Genomic DNA, 21,715 nt, shown 5'->3' with positions numbered 1-21,715 from the left:
TCAATGTATTATGGTCATCAGTGGTGCACCATTGGATTGCCAGGCTTACAGTCCTATGTGCAGCAGTGCACAATTGATTGTGAAGAAGTGGAGAGGTAGCTTGGACCATTCCTGGGGTTTGATCAAGCCCCTTCCTGACTCAGACACATCCTATAGAGGTTGTGACCAGCATCACTGTCCTGGATCCTGGCTCATAATATGGTGGATTGATCAGTTTACAAACATATAGAAGGTATAATGGGCATGATTCATGGGAAACGTCAAGAAACAGGCATGAACCCGGGAATAAGGTGCGATGTGAAAGGGGTATGAGTGAAGTGACATTGTTTTGTTTTCTATGGAAGATAATTTTTTTGACGTGGTGCGTAGTGATCGCAACATTTTTATCTTTCACTTTGAGCTGTGACAGTTTTAAGTGCACAAACGCTCCATACCACCCCAGTCCCTATCTGCTGCTACCTCCAATCTCTTTCTTCACATCTCCTCTCTATGTCCAGCAAGTTTGAAACAGATCAATGTCCCTGCAAAATCTCTTTCACTTTCTGTTATGACATCTTTTAGCACACAATGGAACAATTTGGGCCATCGAGTGGCCTCTATTGGTCACTGGTAGTACTTCACCTCATAGAGGTGAGGGGTATTTAGGGGCCCATTTATGAAGGATCGCATTTACAATGCGATCAGGACAGAATATTACTGGCCAGGATCACATTGTAAAATGCTATCCTATTGCCATCATGGGGGGGGGGGGGGGGGGGGGGGGCAGGGTATATATCCTTAGAACGGTCTGCTGTATGGGGGCAGCCATTTTCTGAGTTTTACTTTTTTTATTGGCAGAAGGAGCAGGGAGACCTGGGACCGCAGACTGATGCGCCGGCAGCAGGTCCCAGGCAGATGGATGCTGACAAAATTGGCAGCAGGGGGAGCATATTTAATAGTTACACCACTGAACATAACATGAGCAGATACCTCTTCCACCATCATATTGATCCCGTCATATGTATACCCCTGGGTTTGAGCACTTGATACACATCGCTCTAGTGTGTACCTGGGTTTAGTAGCTACCGTAGTTGGTTGGTACTTTCTCTGCAATGCTTAGTAAATATATATATATATATATATATATATATATAATACACCTCATAGACCCCTATATTGTGTACATAATAAGTTATTTTAAACCTAACCTACAAGAGAAACATAAGCAGAAATGCAATACAATGTTGCACCTATTAATAGTGTATTTTATTGTGCATGTGACATATGGTCATTCTGAATTTATGAACCTGCGTTCATAAATATATCTATATACACATATTCAATCATTTGTATATGCGGCAGCCAGGCACATACCTACAGTATGTGCCTGGCTGCCGCACATACATTTTCTTCCTATGTGGAGGAGGCCGTAAGCGGAAACGCCCCAGCACTCGGCTCTCTGCACCGTGAGCGATGTGCTCACTAATGTCAGACTAGACTGATAGTACAGTAGTCGAGCGGCTCTCAGTGTCTGACTGATGACTGACAGCGCCCAGCTCGGCCCGAGGTGAGGAGGTCACATTCACAACCAAGGCAAGTCCTCCAGTGGCTGTGCGTTGTAACACGGAGAGTTTCTCATAGGCTGATGGCGTTGACAGCTCGTTTCCTATTGGCCGTGGCGCGCTGACGCTGTCCTCCTCCTCCCGCAAGCTGCGGCTGTGTGCTGCTGCTGTTCGTGCCCTTGGTGTGAGTGCGGGCTGCTGCTAATGACCATGGAGGAGGGAGACGGGCTGCGACAGCGGAGGCCTATCCGCCCCCAGGTTATCACCGATGAGACCGTAGTACAGCAAAGGGAGAACCCTAGGTGAGGACACAGCAGCAGAGTGCCGGGGGATTCATCCAGGGCTTCCCTCTGCACTCACCTGATCCCATTAGGCTGTGTGTACGTAAATAGCGGCAGCATACTCCGCACCGATCTACGTCTTTTGATGTTACTGCGTAGTATAGCAGTGTGATGAATGAATGGATGCTGGTTATTTATAAACCAGTTTGCATCATGCGAGTGTGTATATAGAGATATCTTTCTATCCTCTCTCATTTTTTTTTTAATGCTCTTTTGAATTGTGTGTGTCATGTGGCTCCTCCCTGGGTTGTCATTGGGCTCCTGCAATTACAGGCTGACACATATAGGTATACATTTATTAATGTCATCAAAAACATGTAGCATTAATGATAACATAGTTACTGTACATGACCTGTCCTGTTTTTATATTCCACCAAGCTGTGTTTTCTTTTAAGTGTTTAAAATATATAACATCAACGTTATGTACATACCCTTGCGGAAGGCAGGGGTACTGCCTAATGTGGGGACATAGACTAAATTATAGACAAATTTGTAACTTTTGTGAATGGATTTATCTTCTATAATGCGGGATATTTAAAAATAAATGTACTTTCAATAAAACTGCATTTCTAAACCTTACAATACCAATAACTGTGCAGCTAAAACTTAATACTGTAGTGTTTAAAATAATTTAGTTGTGGGAGGTGTTTATACTGTAATTCAGGGATGACCAAACTATGAACCTCCAGCTGTTGTGAAACGACATAACCCAGCATGCCTTGCCACAGTTTTCTATAAGGGAATGCTAAAACTATGGCAAAGCATGCTTGGGTGTATAGTTTCACAACAACTGGAGGGCCATAGTTTGGTGTAATTAATTCAGCGCAGATAATGGCAATATTAAATGAAGATGGACAGTCTAGTGAAAAGCTCTTTGGACGAGGCAGCTTATACAGTTGAAGCCACACGTGTGTTGTAACCTACAACAAAGTGTGTGCTAATAGTATGCTCTGCATTTACCTGTATTTGGCATCGTGCTGACAGTAACCAGAGTATTTCGCAATAAGTAGGGAAAAGAATCATCATGATTCATATGTACTTTACTGCACCTAAATTACAACATCCACAGTACTTTTACTACATTTTTTATGTTGGGTTTTGCTTATCAACCTGAATAGTGGACACTTACTATATTTCATATTCTGCATAAATAAGGTAAATGGAATGAAAATGTAAACTGTATAGTGTGAAAAGAGCACAATACAGCATGTTGATTAATTGTTTTATATACCATCTCTATTTGTTATGTTGTTCCTGGGCAACCCTGTATAATACTGGAAACCCTAATGCCGACATTAGTCCTTTATTTATACCATTTATACATAAACCCCACTGAGAGACCTTCTACACCGATCCTGTACTCTTCTGTAGACACTGTGGGGTAAATTTACTAAGATGGGAGTTATATTGAAGATTGGATATTGCCCACCGCAACCAATCAGTTTCTGTTTATTTTTTTTACCACCTTCTAAAAAATAATAGATAGCATTGAACTCGTTGCTATGGGCAACATACATCAGCGGGCACTGCACACTATTACGTCATGGCACACATCATGCCAACCTATTTTCTGTGCAGTACAGCATTGCTATGGGATACTGCTCCAGTGATTTTGCCATTCACCCTTTACATGAAACACTAAGAGGGTTCATATACTAAGGTGCAGGTTTACCAGAATATTTCAGAGTTATGTTGTGGTGATTGGCATGCCTTATGTGTCATTCTGTGTTCTGCAGCACATACAGCGGGAAGGTGTTCCGCGCTACCCTTATATGCCTTGCCCTGTTACTGCTTGTACCAACTCTGGCAGCAGTCTGTATCCTCGAGAGTCCGATAGAGCCACATTCTCTAAGGTATGTGTATATGGCCTCTTATACTTGTTCAGTATTGTGATTTGTGTGTATTTTGTGTAATTCATGTTCTTATTGTCACATGAAGAAAAATTCCATCTGTCATGGCATAAAAGATGATTTTCCCTTTGAAGTCTCCATTTATATTTCAATGCAGTGGAAAAGGCACCAACAACACTGCTGTCTGTGTAAAGTCAGATGTAATCGCCCACGATTTACCGGCGCAATTCCAGAAAGATTTTCAAGCACCAATTAGAATTAAAGCAAAACCAACATGGTTTCAATGGAATTGCGCAGCCTCCAGCAAAACGCAGGTTATTCTATTTGGACTCAAGTGTTTTTTTTTTCCCCACGCAGAGAATGTTTGGTTAGCTGCTTGTAGCCTAAATCTATGAAGAGGGATCATTGATCCCTATAAAATTATTTCCTGCTTCACACTTCGCACTCACAAAGTATTCCCTATTGCCTATCTATCACTAGCTTTGAACATGAAGAGCATATGTTCTAGTGGGCTATGGTTCTGTTGGCACTAGTGTATTAATCGCCGCACATCGCTATGGCCCCTACACACGTAGGGATATTTTTTAAGTGATCTAGGGGTAGATTTATTATCCGGCACTAAACACGCCGCTATAACAGTTCCTGCTTTGCCTTATTAGCGAGGTGAAGCAGGAGGGGACACCGACAAGATGTATCAACATGTTGCTGGCCAAAGCAGGGGAGCGCTAACTCACCCCTCCGGCGATGTCACTCCTGGAGACAGCGCATCAGTTAAAACTGATGCGCCGTCTCCTTCCCTCTCCGGCTGGCTACTTTTGCGAGATCCCCAGCGCAGCTCAGAGCCAGCAGCAGGGACAGCGTTGTCCCTGCTGTGGGCATAGGGCATCGCCGCCTGCAGCTCTCGAAGTCGATAGCTGCAGGCGGCGTAACGGTCAGCGATGCTGACTGTCCATAAATTAGGCAGGAGGCAGGCGCCTTACACCGCCGCCATTAAAGTACCCAGCCAGCGGGTTTCATAGATGTAGTGAAGCGCTATCCCCTGCTTTAGTCAGGCGGATAGTGCAGATGCCCCACAGCACCGGATAATAAATCTACCCCCTAGAGAGAAAATGCCTGTATATCCCTACGTGTGTCGGCCCCATAAGCCCTAACCATCTTATATATGGCTTTTGGTTCTCTCTCCTCACACTGGGGCAGATGTATCAAGCCTGGTGAAGAGATAAAGTAGAAGGTGATAACGCACCAGCCAATCAGCTGTGTTTTAAAAATAACAGTTATGAGGCGATTGGCTGGTGCATTATCACCTTCTACTTTATCTCTTCACTAGGCTGGATACAGCTGCCCCAATGTGCCAGGTGTACCAAGCCTTGAAATTGGAGGGAGAAAAAAACTGCCACCCAACCAGCTACTAACTGGCATTTTGACAAGTCTGTAACATGGCACTTAGGAGCTGATTGACTACTTTATCACTTTCCACTGTATCACTTTTTTCGAGGTTTAGTACATCTTGCCCAATATTATCATGTGTTTGTCTATGGAAGCAGCAGGGGCTGCCAGTGGAGCTTGGTAGAGTAGAAACAGCAGATGAGAGCCACAGTGGGTGGTGACAATATCTGAGGCAATCTCATTATTTCACAATTTCTTGTGCCTGGCATAAACTGCTCGCTGCGGTTTAACATTTCCAAGGGGAGCAATGTACTTATTGGTAATTGGCTGTATTCACACAAGGGGCATATGTAAGGTAAAGGTATGATTGCTGATTAAAGCAAAAGTTCTCTGCATCCATAGCATTCCTGGTATAGGACAATACAGCCATTCCACTGTCACGTTATACAAACATTAACATATCCATTTGCAAGGTTTTATTTTTTATTTTATTTTTTATAAAGTTTGATGTCTAACTAGGCTTATAGCTTAGGTAGGAACACTATCTTTATTATACTCAACACAATATCACACAGCTACTGATTTTTATTTTTGTGTCTCATATGGGACCGCACAGCCTGTACTCCGTTATTATAGTTGCGTACACTGTAAATGTAAAATGTGGTCTATACCCACTAGAAAGGAGTGGTAGACAAAGATTATCAAGGTCATTATAAAAAAAAAAAGTCTGTGTTGCTCAACACTCGTCCTAACACGCTCCACTTGTCGGTTTATGTCTTTGTGTACAGGTAGTTGTACTACTGACACAGCCAATAAAGTAGGTCTTATGGGGTCAATGTATCAACACTTTTAAAGCGAGCAGAAGTTGCCCATAGCAACCAATCCATTTTTTACTTGCATTTATCAAGTGTATATATATTTCTAGCAGACCACTTGGAACTGTAACCATTACACATCTGTGAGTCCCCACATGTCTAAAAATGGCTCTGAACAAGTAGCTGCTGCTTTTAGTCTCTCCAAGTTTCCCTGTGCTTAATTTTCGGGGGAATTTATTTTCTGGTGACTTGTTTGCCTGGCTGAACTCCCACGACACCTGCTGTACCCGCAGCGGCGGGATCTCACTTAAAAACGTTCGCTGCTCCGTAGGGTAGCAAGCACTTTTAAGCGAAAGGGAAGCATTATGGACTGCCATTGCCAGCATTAAAATACCACAACAATGGCAATTCACCCACTTTGCCCACAATTTAACCCTCCCCCTTTGTACGTGTATAATATTATAAAAATAATTCTAATTTTCAGGTGCGGACTTTGCTGTGAAACCATCTACATAAAATACTGCTTGTAGCACTGTTAGGAAGGTGAAGTAATGTTAAAGCAGGCGCCACAAAAGTATTACATTTTTGTTTACACATCACAAATAAACATATAAATTATTTGTTTTTTAACTCCCTTTTTTTAATTTTTTTAACCAAATACTTTGGCCATTTAGTTATAAAGGTGCCCACACACGGATGTGATATGCACGGAGGTGCACATCACACAAAAAGTATGTGCTGTACGTACTATATGGACTAGATCGCATCTAGTTCAAAATGCACGCTGCTTTAGCACATCGCATTCATTTTTAATTAAATGCGATGCAATGCAATCTAGTCCAAAATGCATGGTGTGCACCTTAAGGCCACCTTTAAGTGTTAGAGTGCAAAAAGTCAGTTTCCGAAATAAAATATATCTAGGTGTAGTCTGTGTGAATAATGCTTACAAAATCAAGTGCTTTTAATGTTGGAATGGGGGAAAACACTCAGCAATGAAATCCAGTAGACATTGATATAAAGGACGTCCGCTGTGGTTGTTGGTGGTCTTTTTCATTTTTGTGTAAGAGGATACAAAATATCTAACTGCATATAAATTGTGTATTACAGTATATACAGTATCAGCAGTGCCAGGAGTTAGTTATAATTTCTCTAAGACCCAAACTTTATTTATTTAACATGTTGTAAACCTCAGTAAAAACTACTACACCCTACTTAAAATTCACTGTGTACAGTAAATTGATAGTGGTCAATCCAGTTTGCCGTAAGCACACTGGTCTTCCGAGAAAGTGCAGCTGTACTGCACTTGTGGATTTTTATTTGCACCATTCAGGGTGAGATTGGTGGGGAACTCGCTATCCATAGGCGGAGAATAATTTTATGGGAAGGAATGCTAATGTCTGGGGGGTGGGGGGTAAGAAACCCCTAATTGGCTTTTCTGGGGTGTGCACAGTGTAATTAAATAAAATATCCGTATGAGAACTTTAATCCCTAGCCAAAATTATCTGACAAAGGAACAGGCCATAGACAAAGATGAAGATCAACAGAGGGTTGTCTACATTTAGGGCATTTTTTAAATGTAATATTAATTGATGTGCTACACAATCTACCAATTCCTTAATCTCTTCTATATTTGAATAGTTTCCAAACACCACCTCTTATGACCGGTGTCCTGGAGGCAAACGTGAAATTAAGAAAAGCTGAACGATTGTATGAAGGGCAACTAGTGGGTCCAGAATCCATTGCAAACATTGGAGGTAGGTTATTATATTTTGCATTTTAATCCAGCCCTATCCAGTAATGTTTAGTTCCAAATGAGCTATATTCTAATGTGTTAGTCTCATATAGTCAAAATCCGGTAAATGTGTTGTACAAATGAATGCACGCCCGCCACAATTGCATGTAGATTTGTTTATATATTGGATGCATGACTTAATTTTTTATAGGCTCTAAGGTGTATGAAGCTGTAATTAAAAGAGAAGTGAGCTAGAGGAGAAGTAGCCCATGGCAACCAATCCGCACTGAATTAAAATATTGTTTGCATAATATAAATAGTGTTCACTCTAGGAGTGACACCGGGCAGGGCGCTGGGGGGCGGACCGGGCACGCCGACGTCACAGCTGGGGGCATGCCCGGGCCGCCACCGTAATGAATGAGGCGTGCTTGGGCCACCATTGTCATCAAAGGGGGCGGGCCCGGCCCCTCCAAAGCCACTGTGCTGCCGGGGAAGCGCCAGGCATCGCCGTCAACGGCGATGCTGGGCTTCCCCGTGAGGATGTTTTAGCAGGGCGCTGCGAGACGGGCAGGATGCATTTTGCCCTTTAAAAATCGGGCAGGGCGCAGCGCCCCGCTAAAACAGCCTAGCGGGAACACTAATAAAATTATAGAGCAGCTGATAGGTTGCCATGGGCCACTTCTCTGGTTCACTTCTCCTCCCTTGTCACTGCTTCATACATTTACCCCCTTAGTGGTTTATTTTGAAGAGTAACTTCTGAGTGCGATTATGCCCAGTATTAAAAGGGCAATGCTTTTGTTCGCTGTGTCTTGCTCTTAAATGCATTGCTATTTTAAATAATCCCCTTAGACACATATTCTAAGCTTTGTGATGTGTGATTTTGGGTAGCACCATGTTGAGAACTATCCTGCACACCTCTCAGGGGTGTAACGGAATTTTGATGTTGTTGGCGGTCGATAATATCCAGCACAACAAGAGTGTACAGAAATTGCTAAGCCAATTTGTTATGCTTCCTCCGCTCCCCTGCCTATAGTAAGTACAGCCGTGTGAGAGATTTGCATGGCAGTCAGTGAGCAGAGAAATTGCAGTCACTGACTTGTAACATTGTCTTTTATGGCACCGTTTTTATCTTGGCTTTCATCTGTGAATTAATTAAAGGCTATGCCACATTGGCACGATGCATAGAGACGACAGGCTGTGCACTTGTCTGTAACAGGGATCTTTCATTCCTAGGATGTATCCTTTGTCCCAGAGCCCTAAAGCAATATCATTTTATGTTCTAGAAATGATTGCAGAGGCCATTCTACATTCCTCATATCCCAGTGGCTTCACTAGTGTATAATGAATTGACGTTCTCATGAATCATTTTCCAGCTAGTAATGTAGCTGCCTTCATAGCATAACTATAACTGGTACACATTAAGCACAGGGCATTTTGATTTGAAATGATTAAAAAAGGAATCCGTGTGTGGCACAAAAATAAGAACTGACAGAAATGTTTTCGAAAAATAAATAAAACCTTTTCTAGAAAATCAATTAATGATGTATCTTGGTTGATTTCCATATTTTATTTGTAATTCAGTTAGAACAGATTTACAATATACTTATGTCCTGACAGGACCAGAACATGGCATGTACAGTAACTCTTGATGTAATGCTATTGTTTGTTTTAGATGTCCTTTTTACTGGTACTTCTGATGGACAGATTGTGAAAATTGAAGATGGCAACATTCACACCATAGCAAGACTTGGGAAGCCACCCTGTGGTAAGGAAGTATATTTAGTGCCAGTGGGCTATCGGAATAAAAGTGATGTCTAATTAATATTTCTGCAAGAAACAAAGTACCAGATGTACTTATAATGCAACAGCATATGCCATGGCGCTGTATAGAACATATAAAAAAAAAAAAACCTGAGGGTAACTGGTGAAGGCAGGTACTGTATGTTGTATTCCTGGTAGATGAGAGACATGTGAGATACGTATTTGTCATCTTCTGGGTAGCTAGCTGTGCTGGGCAGCGTTGATAATATTCCCCTCACGTTTTCTACATTATGTACAATTAGCCCATGTATCTGGGTAAGGCATGATCTCTTGATATTGATATAACTATATAGGTTTCCCAAGATCTGTCCTTACATCAGGCCTGAGACTTATACCCCTTTCACACTGGCCAGCCGGCAACTACCTGGCATTTTGCCAGGTGCAGCCCTACCCCAATTCACACCACCCGCAAATTACCGGGTTAAAGCTTTTCAACCCGGGAATTTGCTGAAAACCCCAGGTTTTTCTGTGTTGTGAAAGGGTCAACACGGGTCTTAAATCCAGGCACTCTGACCCTGGTCAAGAGCAGGGTCGGAGTGCCGGGATTTTAGACCCGTGTTGACCCTTTCACACCAAAGAAAAACCCAGGTTTTTCAGCAAATTCCTGTGTTGAAAAGCTTTAACCCGGTAATTTGCTTCTGGTCGGGAAGGGGAATTAGCAGGCCTGGCAGGCAGGCAGGTCAGTCATGAGTGTGACATGCGGATCAGAGGAAGGTGGGAATTGGAATCAGATGTGTGAACAGCTGTAAAAAGCAGCTTTCAACTGAGTACTCACATGATGGGCATTAGGCTGTTTATATATTATAGAAATGTATATTAGGTGTCACCTACTTATTTGCAAAAGATTACATCCTGTATGCAGAGGAAAACTATATTTAAAGACAGTATAACAAATCTTGTCAGCAAACTTCTTTTTTTTTTTCAATAGGAAAATATTTATTTTCATATGTTTTCATACTCAATGAGCTAACATTTTCCAGAATTTATTAGACTAGAGGTGTTTGAAACTATACTGATTTGGGAGTGATAGCCTCCTTTTGTTGCATTGTTCCGCCATGTCCCCCATGTTCACAGAACAGTAGCTATTGGTTGCCTGGCATCCAAACACTGACCAGAAAAAAGGGGCGTGACATCCAAGCACTGAATAGATGGACTGGGGACAGCTCAGCGTGACTGACTCACAGCAGCACCGCCATACTGTGATAATAGTGCTGGGAAGTATGGTTCTTGTAATGTAGCATCATTTGGGGTATTAGAGACAGTTCATATATTTGATCTCTAGCTTTGTTTGTGCACCAAATAATAAACATTCTGAGAGGAAAATCTATATCGTAAAGGAAGTGAATCTGTTTCTGTATATGTGTACAGCACAAGGCGTAATACACAGGACTGGTTTGTTTTAGACTGCCATGTGTCCCTCATGTGCATGCCAGGCATGTTTAAACAAGACTTTGCCTGAGGTTATCTTGTAATATCAGCAGCTCTGTGGGTGAAACGGTTGTTCTGAGAGATGATTGAAAGCAGGAAATGTTTTGCAAAAGAATACTTAAATTCGGTCAATTGCTTTTTTTTTTTTGTATTCAATGATCCCAACAACATAATAGGCATTTAAAGGCTCCTGTACAGTCCCTGTCTCCTGCTGTTGTCTAATAATCCTGCAATTAACCGGGTCTTACTCCTAAATGGGATAAGTGTCTTCAGAGAATGATGGGTAAACCTAATATCATGTACAAGTGTTACGGGGAAGAGGCACGGCAGATACATGTAGGCATTATCTGAGATTAAGGTGAATGTTGATGCCTAAGGCCAACAAATGGTTGTACATAAAGTCACTGGTTTAATGCTGTTAGTTGTAGGGAGTAATGGTCATTTAAAAGGTTATGGTATAGGGCATGGGTCTTCAAACTGTGGCCCTCCCAATGTTGTGGAACTACATGTCCCAGCATGCCCTGACAGTTTTGGCATGCTCTTATAGGAAAAAATGTGGCAATGCATGTTGGAACATGTAGTTTCACAACATCTGGAGGGCCACAGTTTGAAGACCTATGCTAGGGGGTCGACAATGTCTAGGATCAGCAGTCACTAATGGTCGACAGTAACTAGGTCAACACCTGAAAATAGCCGACCTACCATAGGTCGAAATTGACAGAAGGTCGACACAAGCTTAAGGTTGAAAAGGACATGGTTGACGCTCAAAAGGTTTACACGGTTTTCATTTTTTTTGTCTGTTTGTTTGTTGACATATGTCGACAGTTTATGATGTCTTGCAATACGCTGGAACTCTTCAATGCCGGCTGCTCTCCTCTTTGTACACCTCCCAGTGACCATATGTCTGTGCCCTATAGTCTGACTTATTTTCTGTTTGTTAATAATAATAATGAGGATGAAGGTGGTTGAAGCTTAGTGACCACCTCTGTGCAATGCTGGGAGGTCATCTCACAGGAGGAGAGTTCTGAGCCGCAAGGTGGTAGAAGCTTAGTGACCAACTGTGTGCAATGCTGGGAGGTCATCTCGCAGGAGGAGAGTTCTGAGCCGCAAGGTGGTAGAAGCTTAGGGACCAACTGTGTGCAATGCTGGGAGGTCATCTCGCAGGAGGAGAGTTCTAAGCCGCCTGCACCAAATCGCCAATCTGATGACTCTGGACTGAGTGGTAGTGAATGTAGGAGGTCTACATAGCATGTGTTAAGATTTCTTAACTATTGCTTGTCCATTCATAGATACCCCCCCCCCTTCTTTTTTACAGGAACAAGGGAGAATGAACCAAACTGTGGGAGGCCACTGGGTCTCCGAGTGGGCCCTAATGGTACCCTCTTCGTTGCAGATGCTTACCAGGGAATATTTGAAGTGAATCCTGTGACAGGTACTGTAGATGTCATAGTACAGTGGGTTCAGTGTAAAAGCTGTGGGGGTGCTATACACATCTTGTATGTTATTTTAACAGCCTGCTCGCCTTTGTAGGTGCGGTAAAGATGCTTGTATCCTCCCAGACACCAGTCCAGGGCAAGAAGATGTCTTTTGTCAATGATATTGCAGTGACCAGCGATGGCAGGAAGATCTACTTCACAGACTCCAGCAGCAAATGGCAGAGACGGGATTATGCCTATCTAGTAATGGAGGGCACAGACGATGGCCGGCAAGTAGTGTATCTACTCATACGTCTTACTGTCCGGAGTTAATTTCTAAAGCACTTTCTTTAAGGTTGTGTTCCGAAAGAAAATGCAGATACGTTAATGATCACTAAACCGGAACAGACAATATAACACAATGCTGGCAGGGCAGGATAATTGGACACAAATAATATTAATAATATACGGCCAACTCTTCTAGGGAATTTGAAATAGTTTGCCGTTTGCAAATCATGCCAATTTACCCAAATTGGTATCAAAGAAAGCACTTCTGCTTCAATAACATGGGACGGGTACAATAGTATTTTACCTGTTGCCGAGAAGATAGGATCAGTCACATCCCTTGTCCCTTAATGTCGGATCTAGATAGAGCTAGTAATTTCTTCTGTATAGCTACAGTATTAATAATGCTATAAATGTAATAATACTTGGAAAATAATAACAATAAATTCTACCGCAAACCTTTCCTGCATAACATCTAATACCCTAACCACTAAACCAACACTAATACCCTATACCTAATACTGTAACCCTGGGGGGCAAACTGGATGGGCCATTTTGTTCTTCTCTGCTGTCAAATTCTATGTTAACAGATATATGTCCCTTTATAAAAGTCATCCTTCTGCTACTAATATAAAGGGGGTATTCAATCCTGCCCCAAATTTCCCCAGGCGAAAAACGGCCAAGATTAGCCTTTTTAGTATTCAATCACGGGCATTTTTTAGAACATTTTCACCCTTGCATTTTTACCAATATTATTTGGGGGGTGAAAACAGCCGCAAATTCACCAAAACCACGCAAATTCTCTGCAATTTCACAGATGCACACGGTTTTCGCCAATGCTTGATTTTTCAACCAGGCAAAATATCAGCAGTGAGATTGAATAGGCAAATTGAATTGGCCCCCCAAAAATGGGCAAAAAGGGCTGTTTTTGTGCCTGGCCGGAAATGAGTACCACCCCTTAGACTAGCTGATGTGCCCGAGACATTTTACCCCATTTCATCCCATCCATTTGACCCACTTGGAAGTATAATTTAAAAATTCAATGCTCAAAGCTGATTGGTTGGTATTTCCATTGTTCACCCTGCTTGATACATCTCCCACTATATATTTGTGTGTGGATTATTAGGTTGACAGTCAATAGATGGGATGCGGTCAACTATTAGAATGAACTTAGGTCTACAGTCATTAGGTCGACCCCACTTAAGGTCGACATGGGCCAAGGTCGACATGACTTAAGGTCGAATTTGCATAAAGGTCGACATGAGGAAGGTCGACTGGTCATAACGTCGACATGGGGTTTTTCACTGTTTTTTGAGCCGACATGTGCCGACAGGCGGTATTTCATGCCCTACCATCCACTAGGGCGTGGAGGAGGTTATTAAAGCTGTGGCGAGCGAAGCGAGCCACCGTGCCTGAAGCATTGCGAGCGATGCGAGGATCCGATTCTCATTGCCAACTGTGTCCATGTCGACTGTGTCGACATTCGGATAAAAAAACCAGTGAAAAACCCATGTCGACCTTCCTCATGTCGACCTTTATACAAATTCGACCTTAAGTCGTGTTGACCTTGGCCCATGTCGACCTTAAGTCAGGTCGACCTTCCTGCCAGTCGACCTAGTGGGGTCGACCTAATGACTGTAGACCTAAGTTCATTCTGACAGATGTACCGATTCCCAATAGATACAGGAAAAGGTTGTATCGACTTTTCCATGTGTCGACCATCAACACGTTGATATTTTGCTTGTGTCAACCTTTTGTCAATGACGACCCGGACCATGTCAACCTTTTTCATGTGTCAACCTACTGCCTGTCTGTCGACCAATAGTTATCAACCTTATGACTGCCGACCGTTGACACTGGTGGCCCACCTACAGTATACCTATAATTTTATCTAGATAGATACAGATTTCACACAGTTTGTCCTTGGATGCCGCAGATGGAGCAGTTACAGAGTGCAGTGTATGGTAGCCACAGAGACCAACATGTGAAAACGTGCATACTGTAGCTGTGACTGATGTATAGTCATGTTTGAGAAGCTACATAATGAATTGTTTAAGTCTTGTCAGTTTCTAAGCACAGATTATGCCGGATTATGCTGGGTAAAATGAAAGGTGTCTTTCTGACACTGATGAAGCCGTGTCTATTTAGCTAGCTGACACTGAAGGGATTAGGCTAACCCTGTAATTGTGTGTTATTTTGTAGCTTGCTGGAGTATGACACTCTGACAAAGGAAATCAAGGTATTAATGGGAGGACTGCGCTTTCCCAATGGCGTGCAGCTGTCACCCGCTGAAGACTTCCTGCTTGTTGCAGAAACCACAATGGCTCGTGTAAGGAGGTGAGTGCATGGTGCCTGCATGGCACGCTCTTATATGACTTGTGCCAAAACATTCACACAGTGAAACCTAGAGCTTTATTTATATTGCTGGCACGCTGCGTATGTGGAAACAAAGCCTCTTTTGTTTTCAAATGAACATCTCTGTTTGAGAAGCCTGGTTAGACATTGCCACATCCCCATAAATGTGTGATATTTGTTCATTTCAGCCCTTCTGAGCAATATCGCTCATTAGAAAGCCCAGTGTTTGCCGCTCATTAACAAGGGCATAATTCAAAATGCAGCATGGCCCCAGCTTAACCCCCTGCCATCGCCCTCCTGCACTGGCGAGTGTGTATGATGTGTCCCCTCTGCTGCCGATGCAGAGGATTGCCCAGTGTGTACGAGCCTTTACTACCAGAGCAAAGTGATGCTGCTCACACACAACAGTTTACTATCGATCATTTGTTTTAAGGTGGTCATACATCAGATCCCAAGCGCACAATTTCGATGAGTCGTATGATCAGTTGTGTTCACATCATGAGGTATATCGATGCGATGCGTGGTCCCGCGGGTTTGAGAGGTTGCTCCTCAGACCATACCTGCCGCACGTATGAGCTGTCAGCTTTGATTGCGGTCATAAGCAGATCGTATGTGCTTTTAAAGCACATACTGTATGATCGCTCTTACGACCTGCAGACGATCAGGTCGTATGCAGGCCGTTCTAGTGTATGGCCAGCTTTAGGTCTGTTGAGCCCAAAATGAGCAGTTAGCCAACTCGAGATAAGGTAAGTAAGTCCGCTTCATTGTCTGTAATTTGCAATTGTGTGCATGCATTACCTGGGCACCCTGCAATCTTCCTTTAATGGGCAGACTGAACACATTGGTGGAGATTCTGGTTACTTTACTTCATAGTGTTTTGGGATCAAACTGGAGAACCTGGAGGAGAGCCACCCAATCAGGGAGACCTATGGATAGGGCGCTCGTTGGAATAGAACCTATGGCTCCTGTTTGCCATTCTTGCACTGGATGCCAATAGCCCCACCTCTGCCCATCTAATGGCTGATGCTTCATTTCTGAAGCATCTGTTCATACACCATTGGTGTGTTAATGATAGACTGTTAAGGTAAGGTCATTTGTAATTGGAGCAGTTGAGTTGTCTGTGATTAGAGGTGGCTGCACATATCATAAATAATCGTGACCAAGTACAATCACTCCTTTTACTGCACACTGCTACGTTGCTATCTGAATATGCATAATGGGTATCTGCCCACAAAGATTACTAAATGGGATGGAGTGGGAAAAGAAAGCACAACTGCTGCAAGGAGAGAAGTAAGACCAGATGTATCAAGCTTCAAAAAGTGATAAAATGGAGAGTGATAAACAGCCATCCAATCAGCTCCCTACTGCCATGTTACGGGCTGGGTTTGAAAAATGTCAGTTTGGGGCTGGTTGTTTATCACTTTTTGAAGCTTGAGACACCTGGCCCTTAAATACATAAATCATAATATTGATAAGCTTTGTATCCACTACAAAATGTAATGCAAGCATGTCCAAACTATGGCCCTCCAGCTGTTGTGAAACTACAAGTCCCATCATGCCTTGCCACAGTTTTGCCAATAGGGAAGGCAATGCACCTTGACCATTGTATACAGTAGATCTGTGTAACCAAATGTCATCACCTTTACTAGTAGTCTTGCTCAGTACTAGATTTATAGCATATTTTGTACCCCCCCCTCCTTATTTAATGATTCTTTCCTTTATTGTGTCTTTTAGATACTACGTGTCCGGTCTAACTAAAGGAGGTGTAGACATGTTTGTGGACAACATGCCAGGATTTCCTGATAACATTCGCCTCAGTAGCTCAGGTGGATACTGGGTGGCCATGTCTGCTGTCAGACTCAACCCTGGCTTTTCCATGATGGATTTCTTAGCAGACAAACCGTGGCTGAAAAAAATAGTTTTCAAAGTAAGTGAATAATCCCTTAGATGGCTGAAACTATTTCAACCTTTGAACACCCAAAGCTAAAAATAAAACAGCCAAGCAAGTTGGGAACCCAGAACTCTGCCAAGCGTTCATCATAAAATACCATGTGAAGAATAATCTTAAATAACTATAATGTTGATTTTCCTCTGCTAGTGCGCTCGCTGCGTAACAGTCAGGGGTCATTCCGGGGGGGGGGACACTTGCAGTGGCGTCTCTTATGTATGTGGAGGAGGTGGGTGCCGTGACGCCGCCCCCCCTCCTCCTCCACTGCTGCTGCTGCTGATCCCTGCTCACTGTCGGTCCCCGCCACTGCCACCAGTCACGGACCAGACCCCGGCTGCAGGACCGGCGCAGTAGCTTCATTGGTACTGCGCATCGGTTGGCCACAGCCTCTATGGGCTGCTTCGGTAGCAGCCCACAGACAATGTGTAAGTGTACACATCTGCTCGCAGCACAACGAGGGTATCCAGTCAGTGTGGGGGGGGGGGGCATGTGTTCGCCAGGGTGGCATTATCCTGCTCATTAGGCTCTGAATATATGCATAATATACTCAGAATCTGGGCGCTCCCCTAACGGACATAATAGGTGGTATCTGCAGATTTAAATGAAATGAAGGGAGTGGTTTATGGAATATACGAAATTGAAGAATACTCCCCTCTAATGTATCATTGGATCCTCTTCTTATCTGTTTTCAACGAGTAGTTTCTCTTTCTCTCCAAACAGATGTATCGATATAGAATGGGAGATATATGAGGAGCCAATGTGTAAATCAATACAAATTGCAGCAACTTCAATTATGTTCTTTGATAATGGTGTACTTTAAGCGTACCCCAACTCACCCTTATAACATGGATATAAGTAATTCTACAAATTTCCATTATCTAGTTAGGGATAGGGGGATCTATCCCATCACTCAGAAGAGGCGAACTCCAATCATATTGGCGCCAAGAAATTTTCTAAATTTAACAAATCTGAATATATGCAGCCTAGCGAGCGAGTCTGAATCGGGCCCTTAGTGCAGTCTTGTACTTGCATGTTACATAATAGGAGACATCCTGTAATCGGTCTGACTGTTACATTGTGATTTCCCAACAGGGATCTCTGTGGTTTTGTAATAGCGCTATTGAGCCACCACTGTTAATTTGTATCTCATGCATCCTTATACTCTGGCACATTCTAAGGTACAGCATGCAGAGTTCTATCTGTATTGAATGATCAGCCTAAAAAACTGTGTAGCATCTTCCATGGTCTTTTTATTACTCCTAGTTTATTTGGTACTTGTTTCCTAGCACGGCCACAGCGATCATGATCTCGAGCATCGCAGGAAAAAAAATTGCGTCGGTCGCATCGCATGCGGGCTAAAAATTGGATGCGATGCCCGCGATTTCCCATAGGGAACAATGTTAAATGCCTCAATTTACCCAAATCAACATAGGGAACAATGTTAAATGGGCCAGAAACCCCAAAAAACACCCCTGAACAGTGAAATGGCCCCCCCAAAATTAGTTAACGCCACCCCACGATGAACGTAAACCCGAAGCGTGGCGAGCCCGCGAGGGGCGGCGGTACGCGTCCTCCGACCTTTTCATACCCCCACTATCCACGTCGGCGTGGAGTTGAGAATAGATATTGTGGCGAGCGACAGGTCGTAGGACGCGTACCGCCGCCCCTCGCGGGCTCGCTGCGCTCGCCACGCTTCGGGTTCACGTTCATCGTGGGGTGGCGTTAACTCATTTTGGGGGGCCATTTCACTGTTCAGGGGTGTTTTTTGGGGTTTCTGGCCCATTTAACATTGTTCCCTATGTTGATTTGGGTAAATTGAGGCATTTAACATTGTTCCCTATGGGAAATCGCGGGCATCGCGTCGGTCGCATCGCATGCTTTTTTTGGCCGCATGCGATTGACGCGATTTTTTTACCTGCGATGCCCGAGATCATGATCGCTGTGGCCGTGCTAGGAAACAAGTACCAAATAAACTAGGAGTAATAAAAAGACCATGGAAGATGCAGACCACTAAAAATTACCCGCGATGCCCGCGATTGTGGCCGTGCTAGGAAACAAGTACTGTTTATTTTAATTGTGTTTTCCTATTGTAGTTGTTCAGCCAAGAAACCGTTATGAGGTTTGTCCCGAGGTACAGCCTGGTCTTGGAACTCGGGGAGAAAGGCTCTTACAAGAGAAGCTTCCATGATCCCAATGGAGAGGTGGCAACTTTCATCAGCGAGGCACACGAACATGACGGATACTTGTACTTGGGATCCTTCCGCTCCCCTTTCCTCTGTAAACTAAACCTTAAAGATGTTTGAGGTTGCCCAGGGCAGCCCTTCTGTCTAATAGCGGGACATGGAGTGGACTTCTGTGCCTGGAAGGAGTCCGTCAACATCCGTTTGTTCCTCCCCTGTCACAGGCATTCTATGGGCATGTGGTGTAAGCGTACAGATAATGTATAAATGGCCTGTTCTGCACTGCTCCTGAAGGATGTACAGCAGGCATGTCCAAACTGTGTGAAACTACACATCCCAGCATGCCTTGCCATAGTTTTAGCATTGCCTAATAGCAAAACTGTGGCAAGGCATGATGGGACTTGTAGTTTCACAACAGCTGGAGGGCCATAGTCTGGACATGCCTGAAGTACAGAAAGTGGTGAGCCATTTGTTATACATGCTGAGAAGCACAATAAGGGGTTTACACTGGCTTTATAACACAAGGTACATCCCATGGTACATAACAGCACATTTATGGCCGGTACAATAAGGGTTCATTAACATACATTAGGAATTTCTGCGGTACTGAGTTTATGATTTGCATTTCAGCCACGACAAATCTAAAGAGATTAGTTTTCTATGATAGTTAATTGCCTGTGCCATATAATTATTTTTTTTTTTAAATTAGAAATGAAGGATTGTTTTATATATTTTTTTTTTTCTTTTTTTAAGAATTTTTAAACTACTGACTCAATTAAGTTACCGGTAACTTTTTTTAGTATTTTTCTGTCTTACTGAGATCTCAGTTTAGTCCAATACTTTGCGATGACAAATGTATAATGTAATCACAAGATCAAACGATGCAGTATATGCTGGTGGGGGTTTGATGGAAAAACCTATTTATATTTTCTACGTATGCATGCGTTATGGCATGAAGGTACACCGGTAGTGCATGCAGCAAGCTAGCACATAGAAATACAGAAAGGGGTAAAACTACCTGACTTAATACAGAAGATCTGGTCTCTGAGCTTATCTCCCATATACTCTTCTCTAAAGATTGCTTAGATCAAGGATGGGGAACCATTGGCACTCCAGCTGTTGTAGAACTACACAACCAGCATGCCTTGCAATGGTTTGCTAAATTGTAAAACTGCAGCAGGGCATATTGGGATATGTAGTTCAACAGCTGGAGGGGCACAGGTACGCCAGGCCTGGTTTAGATTACGTAACTAGATTAAGTTACTAGAGCACAATAATCTACAATGCCTAAATGGTGTAATGTGCATATTGTTTTTTTTTTAATGGGCAACCTAGCCGGTTATATGAGGCTTTTATAGAGTCAACATTGTGTATGTGCTCAGGGTCTGGGGATGAGGAACTGAGGCAGGCAATAGCCACTTGCTGTAAGAGACTCTTGGGGAAGACCCCTCTCTTGCCCCAGCACATCTAAGGCCACCCTTTGGTGGACTAGGAGACAGACAATGCTCTTAAACTAACCTTGACAAGCATTGCTGGTTAGATAAACCACATTATAGATAAACCACATGCTATTCATTAATAACGTAATTTGTACAATTTAGCCTGATCCATAAATGCTATTCTGGTAATTTATTTGTTTTTCAGTAGTTTGCTGTGTTTATATAACTGTCATTGTCACAACATTATGAAAAGGGCTAGCGAAGACCAAGCAAGCCAGGGGTCATAAGTACAGCTGATCATGCTCCCTCCCATGTTCACACACACACACACACATACACACACACACACACACACACACACACGATATAGCCATGCATTGCTACGCAGGACTGTTAATTTCCCATAAATACTATAATCACTGGCAATGTTTGGTCATTAGCATTAGACTTGTGTGCATTTCCATGATCACCCACATACATAAGACATTACCCAGAAATACATTTATATAGGAACAGACATAATTGCATATCTACATAATGTTAAACTGATGAAACTATTTGTTAATAAAACATATTATTTGTGTATTATTTTTTTTTTTTTTTTTTGCATAATGGAAAAAACTCTTATTCAGTGATTGCCATCACGTTCCAACCGGGCATTACATTGATACTAATGTGCTGCATATACTATGGACCTTATTCAGTGATAGCCATCACTTTCCAACCGGGCATTACATTGATACTAATGTGCTGCATATACTATGGACCTTATTCAGTGATAGCCATCACTTTCCAACCGGGCATTACATTGATACTAATGTGCTGCATATACTATGGACCTTATTCAGTGATAGTCATCACTTTCCAACCGGGCATTACATTGATACTAATGTGCTGCATATACTATGGACCTTATTCAGTGATAGCCATCACTTTCCAACCGGGCATTACATTGGTACTAATGTGCTGCATATACTATGGACCTTATTCAGGTCCATTCGCAGGGCTGTGTTCGTTCGCACAAGACCGATGTTTGTTGCATGCACTGGGTACGTGCAGCCATGGCGTACAGACTGTTCGCTGGGTGCTAGCACCCATCCTTGCAGCCGGTGGGCGAGAAGGGGTGTGGAGCGGCCCCTTTAGTATATGGGAACGTCCAGCATGGGTGTTCTCATGCTA

At 43.0% G+C, this 21,715-nt stretch overlaps 1 protein-coding gene across 1 annotated transcript; it reads left to right on the top strand.

Moving 5' to 3' along the window:
• The first annotated feature begins 1,675 nt into the window (after positions 1-1,675).
• On the top strand, positions 1,676-21,124 carry APMAP (adipocyte plasma membrane associated protein). Its single transcript, XM_083175964.1, has 9 exons — positions 1,676-1,843; positions 3,619-3,735; positions 7,572-7,687; positions 9,338-9,430; positions 12,230-12,346; positions 12,445-12,619; positions 14,817-14,951; positions 16,704-16,896; positions 19,011-21,124. Exons 1-9 carry the CDS (start codon positions 1,746-1,748, stop codon positions 19,218-19,220), a joined length of 1,254 nt encoding a protein of 417 aa, XP_083032090.1. The 5' UTR covers positions 1,676-1,745; the 3' UTR covers positions 19,221-21,124.
• The last annotated feature ends 591 nt before the right edge of the window (positions 21,125-21,715 follow it).

The sequence above is a fragment of the Crinia signifera genome, chromosome 3 (genome assembly GCF_055691185.1).
Source record: "Crinia signifera chromosome 3, ASM5569118v1, whole genome shotgun sequence".
Taxonomy (NCBI): Eukaryota; Metazoa; Chordata; class Amphibia; order Anura; family Myobatrachidae; genus Crinia; species Crinia signifera.
Note: the sequence above shows the minus strand (reverse complement) of the source record. Positions and strands in the feature narration are given on the sequence as shown.